At 42.6% G+C, this 16,315-nt stretch overlaps 1 protein-coding gene across 8 annotated transcripts in view; it reads right to left on the reverse strand.

Moving 5' to 3' along the window:
* Window positions 1-16,315, reverse strand: part of tanc2b (tetratricopeptide repeat, ankyrin repeat and coiled-coil containing 2b) — a 165,759-nt gene that overhangs the window by 49,425 nt on the left and 100,019 nt on the right. For 2 of the 8 annotated variants that reach the window (XM_034292077.1, XM_034292073.1), the window contains exon 1: window positions 15,181-15,816. The exons of the other annotated variants lie outside the window; for them this stretch is intronic. In XM_034292077.1, coding sequence (XP_034147968.1) covers window positions 15,181-15,295 — 115 coding nt within the window. In that variant the 5' untranslated portion in view covers window positions 15,296-15,816. Of the gene's footprint in view, window positions 1-15,180; window positions 15,817-16,315 lie in introns of those variants that run through there. 8 annotated transcript variants of the gene reach the window in all.

Consider the following 16,315-nt stretch of genomic DNA (forward strand, 5'->3'; position numbering starts at 1 on the left):
ATGGACCTCTGAGAATTGTGCTGAGGCACAGATCTGGAGAAGTTTAGAAAAAAACTGTAATAGCATTGAAAGTTCCCAGGAGTACAGAAAGCTCCATCGTTGTGAAATGGAAGTAGTTTGGAACCACCAAGACTCTTCCTAGAGCTGGCCATCCAGCCAAACGAAATAACTGGGCAAGAAAGGCCTAGGTCAGAAACTTGCTCCCTGGTACACAAACAATACTAGAGCACTTAAGCAAGCCTCCAGAAAACTGGAGCGAAAGTGCCGCTCCACCAAGTTGGAAGTATACTGGATAGACAGTAAACTACAATACCAAAAATCACTCACGTCTGCTCGATCAGCTTATTTCTCCAACCTGATTGAGGTGAACAAAAACAATCAAAAATCTCTCTTCGATACAGTTGCAAAGTTAACAAAAATGCAAAGCTCAACAAGTGAAGTGGGTCTTCACTTTAGTTGTAATGATAGATGATGAAATCATCTTTGATGAAAAGATCATCACCATTAGAAAACAAATAACTGACTCCTCCTTAAATAGTTATGGTCTTCAAAAATCTCAGTTGTCCTGAGAATGTCCTGAACCTCCCTGACCAGGTAACAATGGGGACACTTTTTTGATACTGTATCGCTTGACACATTCACTACATTTGTAATGAGTTCTAAACCCACAAACTGTCAGCTAGACCCGATTCCAACAAAATTACTTAAGGAGCTATTTCCTGTGCTAGGTCAGCCAATGTTGAACATAATAAATTGCTCCCTTTCCCCCGGATGTGTACCAAACTCACTAAAAATAGTGGAAATGAAGCCTCTTCAAAAAAAATCTGGATCCCGACATATTAAACAATTATAGGCCAATATCAAACCTCCCGTTTCTCTCAAAAATCTTTAAAAAATGTGTTTCCCAACAACAATGCCTTCCTGAAGACAAATAACATTTATGAAATGCTCCAGTCCGGTTTCAGACCCCATCATAGTACTGAGACTGCACTCATGAAGGTAACAAATGACCTTCTAATGGCCTCAGACAAAGGTTCCGCATCCGTCCTGTTGCTTCTTGATCTTAGTGCTGCTTTTGATACCATTGATCACTCCCTTCTCTAAGAGAGACTGGAAACCCATATTGGGCTACGTGGACATGTTCTAGCCTGGTTTAAATCGTATTTATCTGAAAGATATCACTTTCCTCAAGGAACATTCTGGGCCCATTATTGTTCTCACTATATATGCTGCCTCTGGGCGATGTAATCCGAAATCACAATGAAAATGTTCACTGTTATGCTGATGACACACAGTTATATATTTCAATGAAGCATGGAGAAGCCCCAAAATTAGCAACTTTGGAAGCATGCGTTTCAGATATTAGGAAGTGGATGACAGAGAACTTCTTGCTCTTAAACTCAAGAAAAACAGAAATGCTCGTTTTAGAACCCAAGAAACAAAGAGCGTTCTGTGAACCTCGGCAGCTGCATGATTGTATCCCAAAAAACTGTAAGAAACCTCAGCGTTACCCTTGACCCTGACCTCTCCTTTGATGAACATATAAAATATGTCTCAAGAGTTGCTTATTTTCATCTTCGAAACATTGCATAAATCAGAAACGTTCTATCAAAAACCGATGCAGAAAAACGAATCCATGCTTTTGTTACTAATAGACTAGATAATTGCAATGCTCTTCTTTCTGGTTACCCTGACAAATCAATAAATAAACTTCACTTACTGCTGCACACGGCTGCTAGAATCCTAACTAGAACAAAAACATTTGAACACATTACTCCTGTACTAGCTGCCTGTTAGGGTTAGGGCTGATTTTAAGATTTTATTGTTAACTTATAAATCAATACATGAACTTGATCCTACTTACCTTGCTGAAATGATCCAGCCATACATACCTACACGTAACCTACGATCGCAAGATGCAGGCCTTTTAATTATGCCTAGAATTTCTAAACAAACACCCGGAGGCAGGTCCTTCTCTCATAGAGCTCCACTACTGTGGAAAGATCTGCCAATTAAGGTTAGAAATGCAAACCCAGTGCAAACTTTCAAGTGTCTACTAAAAACGAATCTCTACAGCACAGTTTATGATTAGGTGTAGCCTGGCCCAGGACCGTGAAGGTGACCAGAAGGCTTGATACTGTCCACCCTTGCTGTCTTGCCAGGTGGGCTCTCATCACCACTGGGATGCCCTCCCTCCAATGCCTTTCGGGGGAAGAGTCACTGGCTTGTTGTTGTCTCTCTGTTGCGCACTTGTGCAATTGGGCTGTACTCTGGCAATACTCGGCCCTCATTCAGGGCAGAGTATTGCGGTTGGTGTATGTCCCTTTGGTTGATGCTTGGCAATGTGGGTGGGTTGATTTCCTGCCTGCTGGGCCCTGTCCGGGGCCTCCCCCGGGTAGGGCCACAGTGTCCCCGGACCCCCCCCCCGTCTCAGTACCAAGATCTTACGCTGCTATACTATTGTGCTGGGGGAGTAGGGTCAGTTCTCCTTCCCCACTAAGTTCTCCTTCTCCACTATGAATCGTTGTTGATATGAGGAATGCATTTTCAGAATTTTCCCAATCTCATTTTAAACTTTAGGAGGACATCAGGTCCTGGTCCACACCTGCGGAGTACCTGGTTTGGGGGGCCCATTGCTGTCCCTGTCCAAAATCCTCCTGGTTGTGTTGCAGATCAAGACGATACCTGACGATTTCAGCTGCCACCTTCATCTGGTCATGCTTCTGAACTAAATAGACTCTGGATTTACCCCACATGCATTTATTCATTATTTCAAGTGGACTCTTAATATCTCAACCGGCACAGCCAGAAGAGGACTGGTCACCTCTCTGAGCCTGGGTCCTCACTAGGTTTCTTCCTAAATTTTGGCCTTCTTAGGGAGTTTTTCCTAGCCACTGAAATTCAACACTACTGTTGTTTGCTCCTTGGGGTTTAAGGCCGGGTGTTTTTGTAAAAGCACTTTGTGACAACTGCTGCTGTAAAAAGGGCTTTATAAATACATTTAATTGATTGACTGATTGACTCCAAAAGAGTTTCTCTGAAGAGATGAGAGAAACAGCCAGAAGGAAAACTATCGCTGCAACTTTCCATCAATCAGGCCTTTATGGTAGACCTAAAAGACATGACATGTTACCTGAAGGACTCATGAGGAAAAGGATTCCCTAGTCTGATGAGACCAATATGTAGGCCTGAATGCCAAGCTCTACGTCTGGCGAAAACAATGCAAAGCTCATCACCTGTTTAATACCATCCCTGCTGTAAAGCTTGTTGGTGGGAGCATCATACAAAACACAGAGAGGCCCTTGAAGAACATCTGATCTTGGGCACACAGGACCTCAGACTGGGTCAAGGATTCATCTGTCAACACAACAACGATCCGAAACACGCAGCCAAGACAACAATGAAGTGGCTGCGGGACACGTCTGTGAGTGTCCTTGACTGGCCCAGCCAAAGCCCGGACTTGAACTTAATTGAACATCCATGGAGAGACCTGAACATCGCAGTTCACTTAGGCTCCCCATCCGGTCAGACAGATCTTGAAAGGATCTACAAGGAAGAATAGGAGAAACAGCCCAAATCCAGGTGTATATAGTTGGTAGAGGCATACCCAAGAAGACATGGGAAAGGCAAAGGCATTTCTACAAAGTATTGAATAAAGGGTCTGAATACTTAGGTACATCAGTTTATAGAAGAAAAAAAAAAAATGGCACAAATAAAAATGTTTTCACTTTGTCATTAGGGGGTATTGTGTAGATGAGTGGCCAAAAAAGTACCACAACACAACAAAATGAAAAGATAGTCAATGGATCCCAAAACGTCCCAGATAAACACACAAACACAAACATAATGCACTGAGCAGATATCAATGCAATATTGTGTGTGTGTTTCTGTCTGCAGGTGTGTGTGTTTTTTATGAGTTAGATGAGTTAGTTAAAGTGTTTATGTGTGTGGTGGTATACAATTCTGAATGAGCACATATGTCTAGTCCCCATGTCACTTATTTCATGGCCACAACCCTTACAGGCCATTCCCCTTTTCTTTACCATGCTGATTGTCTTTTAATGTGTTGCTGTTGCTTCCCTCTCTTAAAACCAATCATGTTTCATGTAACACATGTCTGGAAAATGTATCGTCATAGAACTTTGTCGCTATGCCAACTTGCATTGCCTCAAGGTCGCTACAAAAAGCATTCGGACTATGAACACACCCTGGTCATAATATGTAGCAAAAGTAATGCCACACTACATTCAATCTGTATTCACACATTTCACATAGCCAGAATGAACCAAGCAGCACAAGGTCTCTCTGACCTCAATGAGACTTCCTGGATGTATGAAAAAAATTATAAAAAAGAATGAGCATTTCATAATTGCATCCATTCTGCAACCTGTTATCAATGAAGGACATAAAATAACTCTTAATTGCTTTTCACACTTGTGTAAAAACAGACTTATGCTGTACTTACTAGGCCTACTACAGAACCACAACAGTAACTAATGAAGTACTTACTAGGCGTGTTACAGTACCTTAAAAGTAACTATCAAAGTACTTCCTGAGCCTACTATAGTACCATTTAAAGCCTGTCTGCTTGGATGATTGTCTAAACTACGCTGACCAGATGTGAGTGTGGAACACTGAGAGGTGTTAAGTTAATTCAGCTCAGCCTGAAAATAAAGGGTGCTGACAGCAGCACCACAGCGCCATTAACTCAGCCACTTCAGTGTGTGTGTGTGTGTTTGTGTTTATGGACATGTAATACACACACACACGAAGAGGGAGGAGGCAAGAGGAGAAAAAAACATACTCTACAGGATTTTCGAGAGCTAGTAAGCTTCAAATTCCCATTCAGTGAATTTGAATTTGCAGCCAGCAGGTTTTTAACTGTGCTTGGACATTGCACATGGATAGTGGTAGGCCAAACTCTTCATTGAAACAATGCTGAAAGGTTCATCTAAGTCAGTGCCATATTTAAAAAAAATCAAAATTTAAATGGAAGGAAGTCCCATCTTTCTTTTATTACTCATCATTGATGTTGTCTTTGATGTGCTTTGGTAACCTTATCAATGTAAAAAAGCTTCCCGGTCCCAGTGCTATATATATACACTCACCTAAAGGATTATTAGGAACACCTGTGCAATTTCTCATTAATGCAATTATCTAATCAACCAATCACATGGCAGTTGCTTCAATGCATTTAGGGATGTGGTCCTGGTCAAGACAATCTCCTGAACTCCAAACTGAATGTCAGAATGGGAAAGAAAGGTGATTTAAGCAATTTTGAGCTTGGCATGGTTGTTGGTGCCAGACGGGCCGGTCTGAGTATTTCACAATCTGCTCAGTTACTGGGATTTTCACGCACAACCATTTCTAGGGTTTACAAAGAATGGTGTGAAAAGGGTAAAATATCCAGTATGTGGCAGTCCTGTGGGCCAAAAATGCCTTGTTGATGCTAGAGGTCAGAGGAGAATGGGCCGACTGATTCAAGCTGATAGAAGAGCAACTTTGACTGAAATAACCACTCGTTACAACCGAGGTATGCAGCAAAGCATTTGTGAAGCCACAACATACACAACCTTGAGGCGGATGGGCTACAACAGCAGAAGACCCCACCGGGTACCACTCATCTCCACTACAAATAGGAAAAAGAGGCTACAATTTGCACGGCTCACCAAAATTGGACAGTTGAAGACTGGAAGAATGTTGCCTGGTCTGATGAGTCTCGATTTCTGTTGAGACATTCAGATGGTTGAGTCAGAATTTGGCTTAAACAGAATGAGAACATGGATCCATCATGCCTTGTTACCACTGTGCAGGCTGGTGGTGGTGGTGTAATGGTGTGGGGGATGTTTTCTTGGCACACTTTAGGCCCCTAAGTGCCAATTGGGCATCGTTTAAATGCCACGGCCTACCTGAGCATTGTTTCTGACCATGTCCATCCCTTTATGACCACCATGTACCCATCCTCTGATGGCTACTTCCAGCAGGATAATGCACCATGTCACAAAGCTCGAATCATTTTAAATTGGTTTCTTGAACATGACAATGAGTTCACTGTACTGAAATGGCCCCCACAGTCACCAGATCTCAACCCAATAGAGCATCTTTGGGATGTGGTGGAACGGGAGCTTCGTGCCCTGGAAGTGCATTCCACAAATCTCCATCAACTGCAAGATGCTATCCTATCAATATGGGCCAACATTTCTAAAGAATGCTTTCAGCACCTTGTTGAATCAATGCCACGTAGAATTAAGGCAGTTCTGAAGGCGAAAGGGGGTCAAACACAGTATTAGTATGGTGTTCCTAATAATCCTTTAGGTGAGTGTATTTTTTTTAATAAAATAAAATAATTCATTGGTTTTACTGTGTGAACCTTCAAATGCATTGTGTCATTACTAATTGTGTTATGTGATGTTTTATAGAAAATATTTACACACAACTCAGTTCATCCACATATTGTTTAATAACTTCTCAAATGAAGTGGAGGGTGAATACGCAAACTGTGCAAGAAATCTTATTTTACTTATTATATTATTTAGGGTCAACATAGCAGTGACTTGACCCACCACGATTTGTGTTGGTGCTAAAGGATACGTAGCCCTTAAAATACAACCACAAACTAAAAAGTGAGCCATGTTCCTATAATTAGGCATTCCCCAGTTAGTCACTAGTATAATAACTCCTTTAATAACTCCTCAAACCTTAGTTGTAGGCTTCCAATCCTCTAAGGACACACATTATAGCTGTGTGCTGGTCCCGCACCCCCAATTAAAACTTAAAGCAAATCCAATATGATTCCTAATGTTACAGCTAAGGGCTGGTTTAATTCAAAGTTCACAAGGTCTTTCTTGCCCAAATCTGACTTGACAAGCACAATTCAATGTAGTTTATTTTACTGATGATGTGCACACAGTTTTTGGGAGACCATTCCAAAGACATCAATTGTTTTTAATTGCAAAATACACATAGATTCATCCTATGAGGTCACCCGTGAATGGATTTCATTGCCTAAAATACCTCAACCGTAATGCTCATGTATAATTAGAAATCAGGTTTACTGTCACTACAAGTAGTTGTAGTATATTACAGTAGTAGTGGTAGTATTAGTAATAATAGTAGTTGCAATAGTAGTGTTAAACAGCGCAATTAAAAGACATTTTCAAATGATGTAGAATTGCAGAAAATAACACTGGAACATCAAAATGGTCTTCAAAAAAATCATTCTGCTGGTGTATTTAATAAAGGCTAGCTCAATACACCATACTAAGATAATAACAGTTGTGTTGAGGGGAGATTGGGATCCCCTGCTCTAGGCTACTGTGTGGCTCACCAGCAGCCTCCCACATACAAAAGCCTTAAATGACTCTTTAAGGACCACATACATGTGTGCCAAATGGGGGCCTATACCCTACAGAGTTCACTAAAACTAGTGGACTACCCTAGTCTAAAACAATATCCCACATCGGGTACACTCAATCGGAGCTAAGGAGCCATTTGGGACATGCGTTGTGACTCAGCAGAAAGAGGTAACAGGCAGCTAATGGTCAGCACGTCTGACACCTGACCTTTCACTCTTCATAGTCCTCCACTCACCTCCACCCGTGGCCTTTCAGGCAGCCACCTGCTGCACAGTCCACAGCCAGGGTCAATATGGAGGCGGGACCACTCGCTCTTAGGAACCAGGGGAGGAAGAGAAGAAAAAGACTGGAAGGGCGTATGGGCGGTGAATTGACACATCAACACAAGTGCAGAAGTCCCTGATATTGTTATTCTTGTACCGAGGAGTCCCACTGCTGAGGAGACTGGGGTGGGGGCTGAATATAGGGCAAAACGGTAAGTGTTACTGCAATATTGCACCGAGGAGGTACTCTTCCGGTAACCAGAGAGGAGGAAGAGAGACACCTGAGCAGGAAAAGGACGCGAATGACAGGCCGTCAGTCTAGAGTTGTGTTAAAATGGTAGGTGAGTGGATGGTATAATTGCCTAGGAGGCTGTGGGGGTGGTTGATGAACCAGCTTCTAATAATAGCTGTCCAGCCTTGACCCCTAACATACAACCCCAGTCTCAGCGGACCATTTACCACTATTGAGGCTATTTATAGAGGACGAGGGTCGGGTGCTGCTGAAAACCATGGCAGGTCTTAACTCTGTTGTCATACTGCCTTAGTACCGAAACTAAACTCAGCAGTTATTCAGTAAAATACCAGCAGTTTATCACAAATTACTTTCCAGTAACCCGGTCAAGACCCCAAACAGAAAGCAGAAGCACGATGACTTCGGCAGGGAACAAACACACCGATCAATCCAAGCCAGCTCAGACACTACCGAGCCATCACATTAAAAAGCCCACTCCAGATGACTTTGCTTTCGGTTTTCTAGAAAAAATACTCAACGAACGGAAACACTGAGTGATGACACTGACTCATGCATTGAATTCACAGTGATCCAGTACAGTGGGAGGCGACATACATATACTCAGGCTGTAACGATCAGGTGTAACAGAAACACTAGCAGGCTTCGGACCTTGTAGGGTAAGATTTGAATATCCATATCACGTGTGATATCTTGACTAACACACAGTTAAATTCAAGGTTAGTAAAAACACCTCTTACACAGCGCTTCCCTAAAACCGTAGAGACTTTAATGTCCGTTCCAGCCAGGGTATGTGTTATTATTACATTATTTCTCATTTCTTTAAGGCAAGGTGTTTGAAAACAGTGGAGGTAAATTAAGTTCAGAATAGAAACAGTGAGCATTCATGCCCCAAACCGCAGTAACAGTATCAACCCTGACAAACACTGGTGTGGTGTCCTGAATCCTAAAACACTCAGATATCGGGCTCAGCTAATCAAACGTCCATGGACACATGTCTCCAAACCCAAGCCAAGAAAACAGACCTCTCGTACTGCTTCCAAGACAGGATGATGTACTGAAGACCAAGAATAAAAAGCGCTTTTGGTAGCCTGGTGCAATTACAATGGTATAATGTTGTGCAGTGGAGTTAAACACAGACACACACACACACACACTCCTATATTTACCTTCAATAGGACTGTTTGCTCAGCTTGGTAGCATCATCATTAGCAGAGGAGTGCTGATGGGATAGTCAGTGTATGTAACCCATGCTAATCCTGCTGCTGTGTTTTGTAAGCAAATCATTATCAAGCCTATTAATAGCACACTGCGGGTCTCTCATTTCAACATTCTAACACCGCCAGAGCTTCTTCTCCAACCGCAATCTGCGGCACTTCACTTTTCTGTAGCGTTTTATTAATTTAGCAGACACTTACCCAGAGAGAGACTTTCAGTTACTGCATCCATCTTAAGATTGACAGGTGGAAACAAACACACAACCCGGTAAGAGTTAAGTACATTTTACTTAATGACTTAGCTATCAGCGAAGTCAGTGCCAGAAGGGAAAAAACTGCAATCATTAATTCCACATAAGACATAGACAGCATCAGCAGGTTATGTTAATGAGAGCTCCGATTTTTGTGTTTTTCTTTAAGGGGTGTAAAGATTTTGGGGCGAACATAATCAACAACCTCAGGATCAACAGCACAGTTCATTTCCCCCAAAAAAGTGTTTATGTTTGGAGTTAGGCTAGCCATTGTTCCTTTTTTCTACATTTTATATTGATGTAATTTTACAGACGCTCTTATCAAGAGCAACATAAAGTACTCAGGGCATACATTTTCATAATGGCCCCCCTGTGGGAAGCAATCCACCGTTACCAGCTTACATTAACAGAAAATGCACCAACAAAAGTCTCAAAGTGAATTTCAGAGAAAATGTGGTATCAATTGGGATACAGAATTTCATTGTATAAGGACCCAATTAATACCCAACCCACATATTGTACATGCTGACCTCCTTTACTCCCAACACTCATCACTGTGATCTTCACACTCTGGTAAACTGGACCTCGCTGCACATTCTGTGCCAGACTCACTGGTACCAGCTTATCTACAAGTCCTGCTTAGGCAAATCCCCATAATAACACAGCTTGCCACTCAACGTCTGCCTACCTTATAGAAATCTGCACTCCTCTAAATGTCTTACTCTTGTCACTCCTACAGTAAAGATTCATTTTGTCCATCATTCATTTCCGTTCTCTGCTGCCAATGACTGGAACCAATTGCAAAATACTCTCAAACTTGACCCCTTTTTTTGCTCCATAACAATAAAAAAATATATATGTTTAATTGATGCTGCTAAGCTCTTCCTCCATATGTATATATGTATTACTTCATCATTTGCGTCCTTCATTGATCTCATTGTACATAGAGTTCTTGACTGCACTGATGTTTAAAATGTGTTGTCGTGCAATTGTTATGCCTCTGGCCAAGTCGTCTTTATAAATGACTATTTGTTCTCAACAGCTTACCTGGTCAAATAAAGATGAAATAACATACAGTGGGGCAAAAACGTATTTAGTCAGCCACCAATTGTGCAAGTTCTCCCACTTAAAACGATGAGAGAGGCCTGTAATTTTCATCATAGGTACACTTTTCCTCGGTAAAATAAGTATTTGGTCATCTACTTGGTGTGAAGAAATCAACTGTGGGAGCAATTATAAGAAAATGGAAGGCATACAAGACCACTGATAATCTCCCTCGGTCCTGGACGCAAGATCCCCCGTGGGGTCAAAATGATCCCAAGAACGGTGAGCAAAAATCCCAGAACCACATGGGCGGACCTAGTAAATGACCTGCAGAGAGCTGGGACCAAAGTATCAAAGTGTGCCAGACATGTCCCCCTGCTTAAGCCAGTACATGTCCAGGCCCGTCTGAGGTTTGCTAGAGAGCATTTGGATGGTCCAGAAGAGGATTGGGAGAATGTCATATGGTCAGAAGAAATCAAAATATAACTTTTTGGTAAAAACTCAACTTTTCGTGTTTGGAGGAGAAAGAATGCTGAGTTGCATCCAAAGAACACCATACCTACTGTGAAGCATGGGGGTGGAAACATCACGCTTTGGGGCTGTTTTTCTGCAAAGGGACCAGGACGACTGACCCGTGTAAAGGAAAGAATGAATGGGGCCATGTATCATGAGATTTTGAGTGAAAACCTCCTTCCATCAGCAAGGGCATTGAAGATGAAACATGACTGGGTCTTTCAGCATGACAATGATCCCAAACACACCGCCCGGGCAACGAAGGAGTGGCTTCATAAGAAGCCTTTCAAGGTCCTGGAGTGGCCTAGCCAGTCACCAGATCTCAACCCCATAGAAAATTGTTGGAGGGAGTTGAAAGTCTGTGTTGCCCAGCGACAGCCCCAAAACATCACTGCTCTAGAGGAGATCTGCATGGAGGAATGGGCCAAAATACCAGCAACAGTGTGTGAAAACCTTGTGAAGACTTACAGAAAACGTTTGACCTCTGTCATTGCCAACGAAGGGTATATAACAAAGTATTGAGATTAACTTTTGTTATTGACCAAATACTTATTTTCCACCACAATTTACCAATAAATTCATAAAATTATAAGTTTAAGTGAACTTATGATGAAAATTACAGGCCTCTCTCATTTTTTTAAGTGGGAGAACTTGCACAATTGGTGGCTGACTAAATACTTTTTTGCCCCACTGTATATGTATATACACTGACCCCTACTAAAGGGTTTCATTTAAATTCCACAGCACCATCTAGACTTGCACTATTTTAAACCCAATTTATCCACAATCAATTAATTTCCTTTCCAACTCTATTTAAAGGCACAGAAAAGTTATATATTCCAATATATATTACATTAACCTGTATGGCAACGTAAAGGCTGAAGAGTTGTGTTACCACGGTGACACTGAGGTTACAGTTGGACTTGACAGGAGCCCGGTACTTTTCAACAACCCCCACCTCCTTGCCACTCCACCAGCCAGGAAACATAATGAGATTCCTGTTCTAACCTTTCAATCTGAGAGACAAAGTGAGGGTTTTACAGGAGAGCGGTTGATTTATGACTGGGGTATCACAGCGTACAGACTGTGCCCACTCTTCTATGGAGACTGTGGCGGTGTCCCAACATGCACCCTATTTCCTGAATGGTACAATTTTAAACAGCCTTATGAAGTAGGCAATAGGGTGTCATTTGGGCCACAGCCAGTCTCTCTCAGCGGCTTGCTTTCTGATCAGCATTGAGTACTGAAAAGGATGGGTAAGAAACTCCAACATGCCAGAACCAACCCAGGCGTTGTCACTTTATAAAGAGAATAGAATCCACTTTCTGCTCTCTAGTAATTCTTTGATAACCAAATTACATTTAAATTAATTTGGACAGGCAGTTGTACTTTTGTCTATCACCATTAAAAAAAACAGGAAATTAGATATCTCACTTTTCATACTGTTTTCAGATATTCGTTCAGTCAACTTTGGTTTGGTATACAGAATCTAGATGTCGGACGTCTGATTAGGGGATTGCTGAGCAGAAATTGCAGAGAAATTGAGGAATTACATACAGAACATCCTAGAGGTTTTATGGGTTTGGATTTGCAAGTCAGCTGACCAACAACTAGTTTACCACAATCATACCCAGATTTCTACTGAAACCAGACAACACAGGTTTCTACTGAAAACAGACAACACAAGTTTCTACTGAAAACAGACAACACAGGTTTCTACTGAAAACAGACAACACAGGTTTCTACTGAAAACAGACAACAAAATGTTCTACTGAAAATAGACAACAAAGCTTTGTATTACAAAAACAAACGCAAGTTTCTGGTGAAAACAAACACAGGCTCGAAAAGACAGTGAATACCGGTTTCTAATGGAAACAAAAAACACAGGTTTCAACTAAAAACAGACAACACAGGTTTAAACTAAAAACAGACAACACAGGTTTCAACTAAAAACAGACAACACAGGTTTAAACTAAAAACAGACAACACAGGTTTCTACAGAAAACAGATAACAGGTTTCTAATAGAAATAGAAAGCACAGATTTCTATTGAAAACAGACAACACAGGTTTCTACAGAAAACAGACTACACAGATTTCTTCTGAAAAAAGAATGCAAAGCTTTGTACTGAAAACAAACAACAGACATTTCAATTACACAGACAAACATGCCACTTTGGTTACATTTAGTTGTTTTCTGATGAAACATAGTATTCGTGATATCTGTCTGAAGCTCATATGGTCCAATAGAGACCGGTGAACCAACACAGTATTCCTTCAAAATAACACTGATGCTGCCTTGGTTTCACAGAGACCTGGCTTTGTTACAATTGGTGGACACAAACTAAAGCACTAAAAAACAAAATCTGCAAAGATGATTAATACACATGCAAATTCCATTCACTTTATTGCCCCATCATTGTCTTTAACAATACTCTGAAGAATCAAGGACCTGTAGATAAATCCTATCTGCATTTCTCTATCTCTCCGCAGCATAACTTTCATCATAACAGGGATAATGCCGAGTGACAGATGCACATCCTTCAACATTATGCCAATCCAAGATGGCAGGCGGAGAGAATGAGAATGAAGCCCTGTGATGTAATCATGTCACAGACAGTGAGGTGAGCTGCCCGTCTGCTTTGACAGCAGTAAACACACGCACACACCAAAACATACAGAGCTTATCTTTGTTAACTTTATGCTAATACATATCCTAACATCTCAAAATTGTGAGTAAAATACAATAATCCATATTTGTATATCATTTTAATTATTTTGTGTTACCTATGTAATCTATTTAAGAGTGTCCAGTCTCTGTTTTATCATAAAACTGTAATTACCTGTAGCTCTCTATGTGGCTTTATCATATATAAAATATGCAAAATCCTTAAAATAGAATAGAATGATGATGCTGTTAAACATTATCTTTAATAATAAACATACATTTAAATGAATACAGCTTCAAATATCCTTAAGTTGTATTTTACACAACAATATGTATGTGTTTTGTCGTCAAACTGGAGGCAGACGTTGAAGTCAAAAGCTTAAAAGAGTTTATTTAAAATAATGTAATATTTAAAGTAAGTACATTAGTCCTCAGTGATTAGACATTTTTCTCTTGCACAACCTGGTCTATAAAATGGACCTCATAGACAACATGGAAACAGAAACATTATAAAAGTAATACTATTCCTGAAAAACAACAAGTAGCCTCGCCACAGCTCTCAACAGGAGGCAATCCTAGCAGCTAACTCCTGGTTGTGTGTGTGTGTGTGTGGGTGTGTGTGTGTAGCTAGGTAGGTCTAACTCATCTGAAACCTGTCTGTCGATGGCGTGCGCGCGTGTCCATCAAACGCCTTCCTTCACCTGAGACCACCAGATGCAGCCGCTGCTAATGATGAGCTACTTCTCATGCTACAGACATCCCTCTTACTATTGAGACACTCCGTTCTGTTGTTCACACCAGCTAGCTAGCTATCCCCCGAGAGAGAGGCGGGCAGGCAGCTCTAATGGAGCTGATGGCAGGAAGGAAGACATGACGTCTCACACATTCTGATACACACCAGCCAACAACGTTCCAATGACGAAGCGGACCAGGGACAACCTACCTAGCCGACTACTTCCACCTGTTCACATGACATACATGGACGTAACAGACAGATGTGCACGCACGCACGCACGCACACACACACACACACTGAGAAGGGCCCTAAATGGTGAGCACCAGCAACCGCCCACCAGTACCCAGTTAGAGGCTGAACACACACACACACCACACACACACCACACACACACACTCAGAGACGAGTCAATGTCTACCCACGCTGACGGATGAAACAAGACAAACTCGCAGGAAAAACACTTCAGTATTGCACTCTTGTTGATTCACTGGTCCTTGAGCCTCCATTCTGATTACAGCCACAGCGACCCCCTCTCTCCCCTCTTAAGCACAGCCTGGTGTACCAATGACAACATTCAAGTCTATGACAAATCCATCCACTCTACTCCTACACACTGACCCTCCAGAAAGCCTGCTAACTTGGACAGTACCATCTGAGGTACAGCAGACCTGTTATGCTACATCCTTGTACGTAACAAGGTCACAAGGACCATTTCATTTACACAGAGCTTTCTCAGTGCTAAACTTGCCCTCAGAATTGTCCCTTGCACACCGCTCTCTCTCTCTCTCTCTCTCTCTCTCTCTCCATTAAATGAGTCGTTGCACAGGTGCTGGAATGCCAACGTTGGAATAACCATGCCCATCCCTAGCTGGTGTGGAGGCTCACCATTCTCAAACCAGATCCTGCATGATTCTGGACGGCCGGAATATGGACCTGGTTCCCCTCCTTCCACGTCCAGCAACCGAAACGGACCTTCCTCCCTGAAGGAAGACCAGTTCATCCAGAACCAACACCAGCACCTGGTTGGTACCCACGCGGCGACACAGGCAGGTGGGGGGAGAAAAGAGGATCTCTCCCTTTTCTGTCTCAGTAATCCTCCGAGTGTCTCGGCGCTGCTGGTGCCGTTCAGTCCGATCGATTCAGTCGAGGTAAACGATACGGGGGCAGGAGGCAGATACGGCAGGGTGGCGGGAGGAGCGAGAGGAGAAGGAAAAAGGGGGAGGAGGAGGAGTGGGGCACCCAGGCAGCAGCCACTCTGCCACTAGGGAGAGAGAAAGGGACTCTGAGGTGACATTCTCTTTGATGGCTTCTCTGCCAGGCAGCCGGTTTTCTCCTTCCAAAACCCCCCCCCCCACACCCAAGACCTTCCTGAAACGCAAGCAGAGGGACAGGCGGAAAGGTAGAAGGACTGCGAGCTCCTGTTCCGTATGGGTCCGTGACTAGCTTTAGCTGGATATATGTATAATTGTGAGAGGCGCTGCTGGCTCCACGGGAACAAGAGAGCCCAGGTCTCCTCTCGACACAGGCAGATGAATGGCGCAGTGCTGCTGTTGTCATGGCAACCAGCGGGAGGACCGGGAGGGAGGGAGGGAGGGAGGGAGGAGAGCAGAGGGGTATGGGTAGATGGAATGAAACAGGGTTGTGTTAGAGGGACACTATTTCTTGGTTATCGGCGGGGAGAAGCTCCGGGACGGACTGTGTAGAAACCAAAACATGATCTTCTACGGGGAGACGGGTTCGCCGTGAAAATATTAGACCATCTCCTCTTGGCCCAAAGACTTCCGGCGCCTGCCTGCCTGTCCTTGTTTTACCCTTGAAAGTCATTGCCCTACAGATGCAGCCATTTTTATATAGACATTCTCTCTATTTACTCCTTATCATCCATCCACAGGGTCAGTTATTTCCTTTGTCTCTGGCTAGCGGCGGGGTTAAAATAGATTCAATGGACGCGGAGGCTCTGTTGTTGGCCTAAAGATATGTAAAAAACTTGGGCAGAATATGTTGATTCAATCTGATGGTC

Source organism: Esox lucius, chromosome 5 (assembly GCF_011004845.1).
Source record: "Esox lucius isolate fEsoLuc1 chromosome 5, fEsoLuc1.pri, whole genome shotgun sequence".
Taxonomy (NCBI): Eukaryota; Metazoa; Chordata; class Actinopteri; order Esociformes; family Esocidae; genus Esox; species Esox lucius.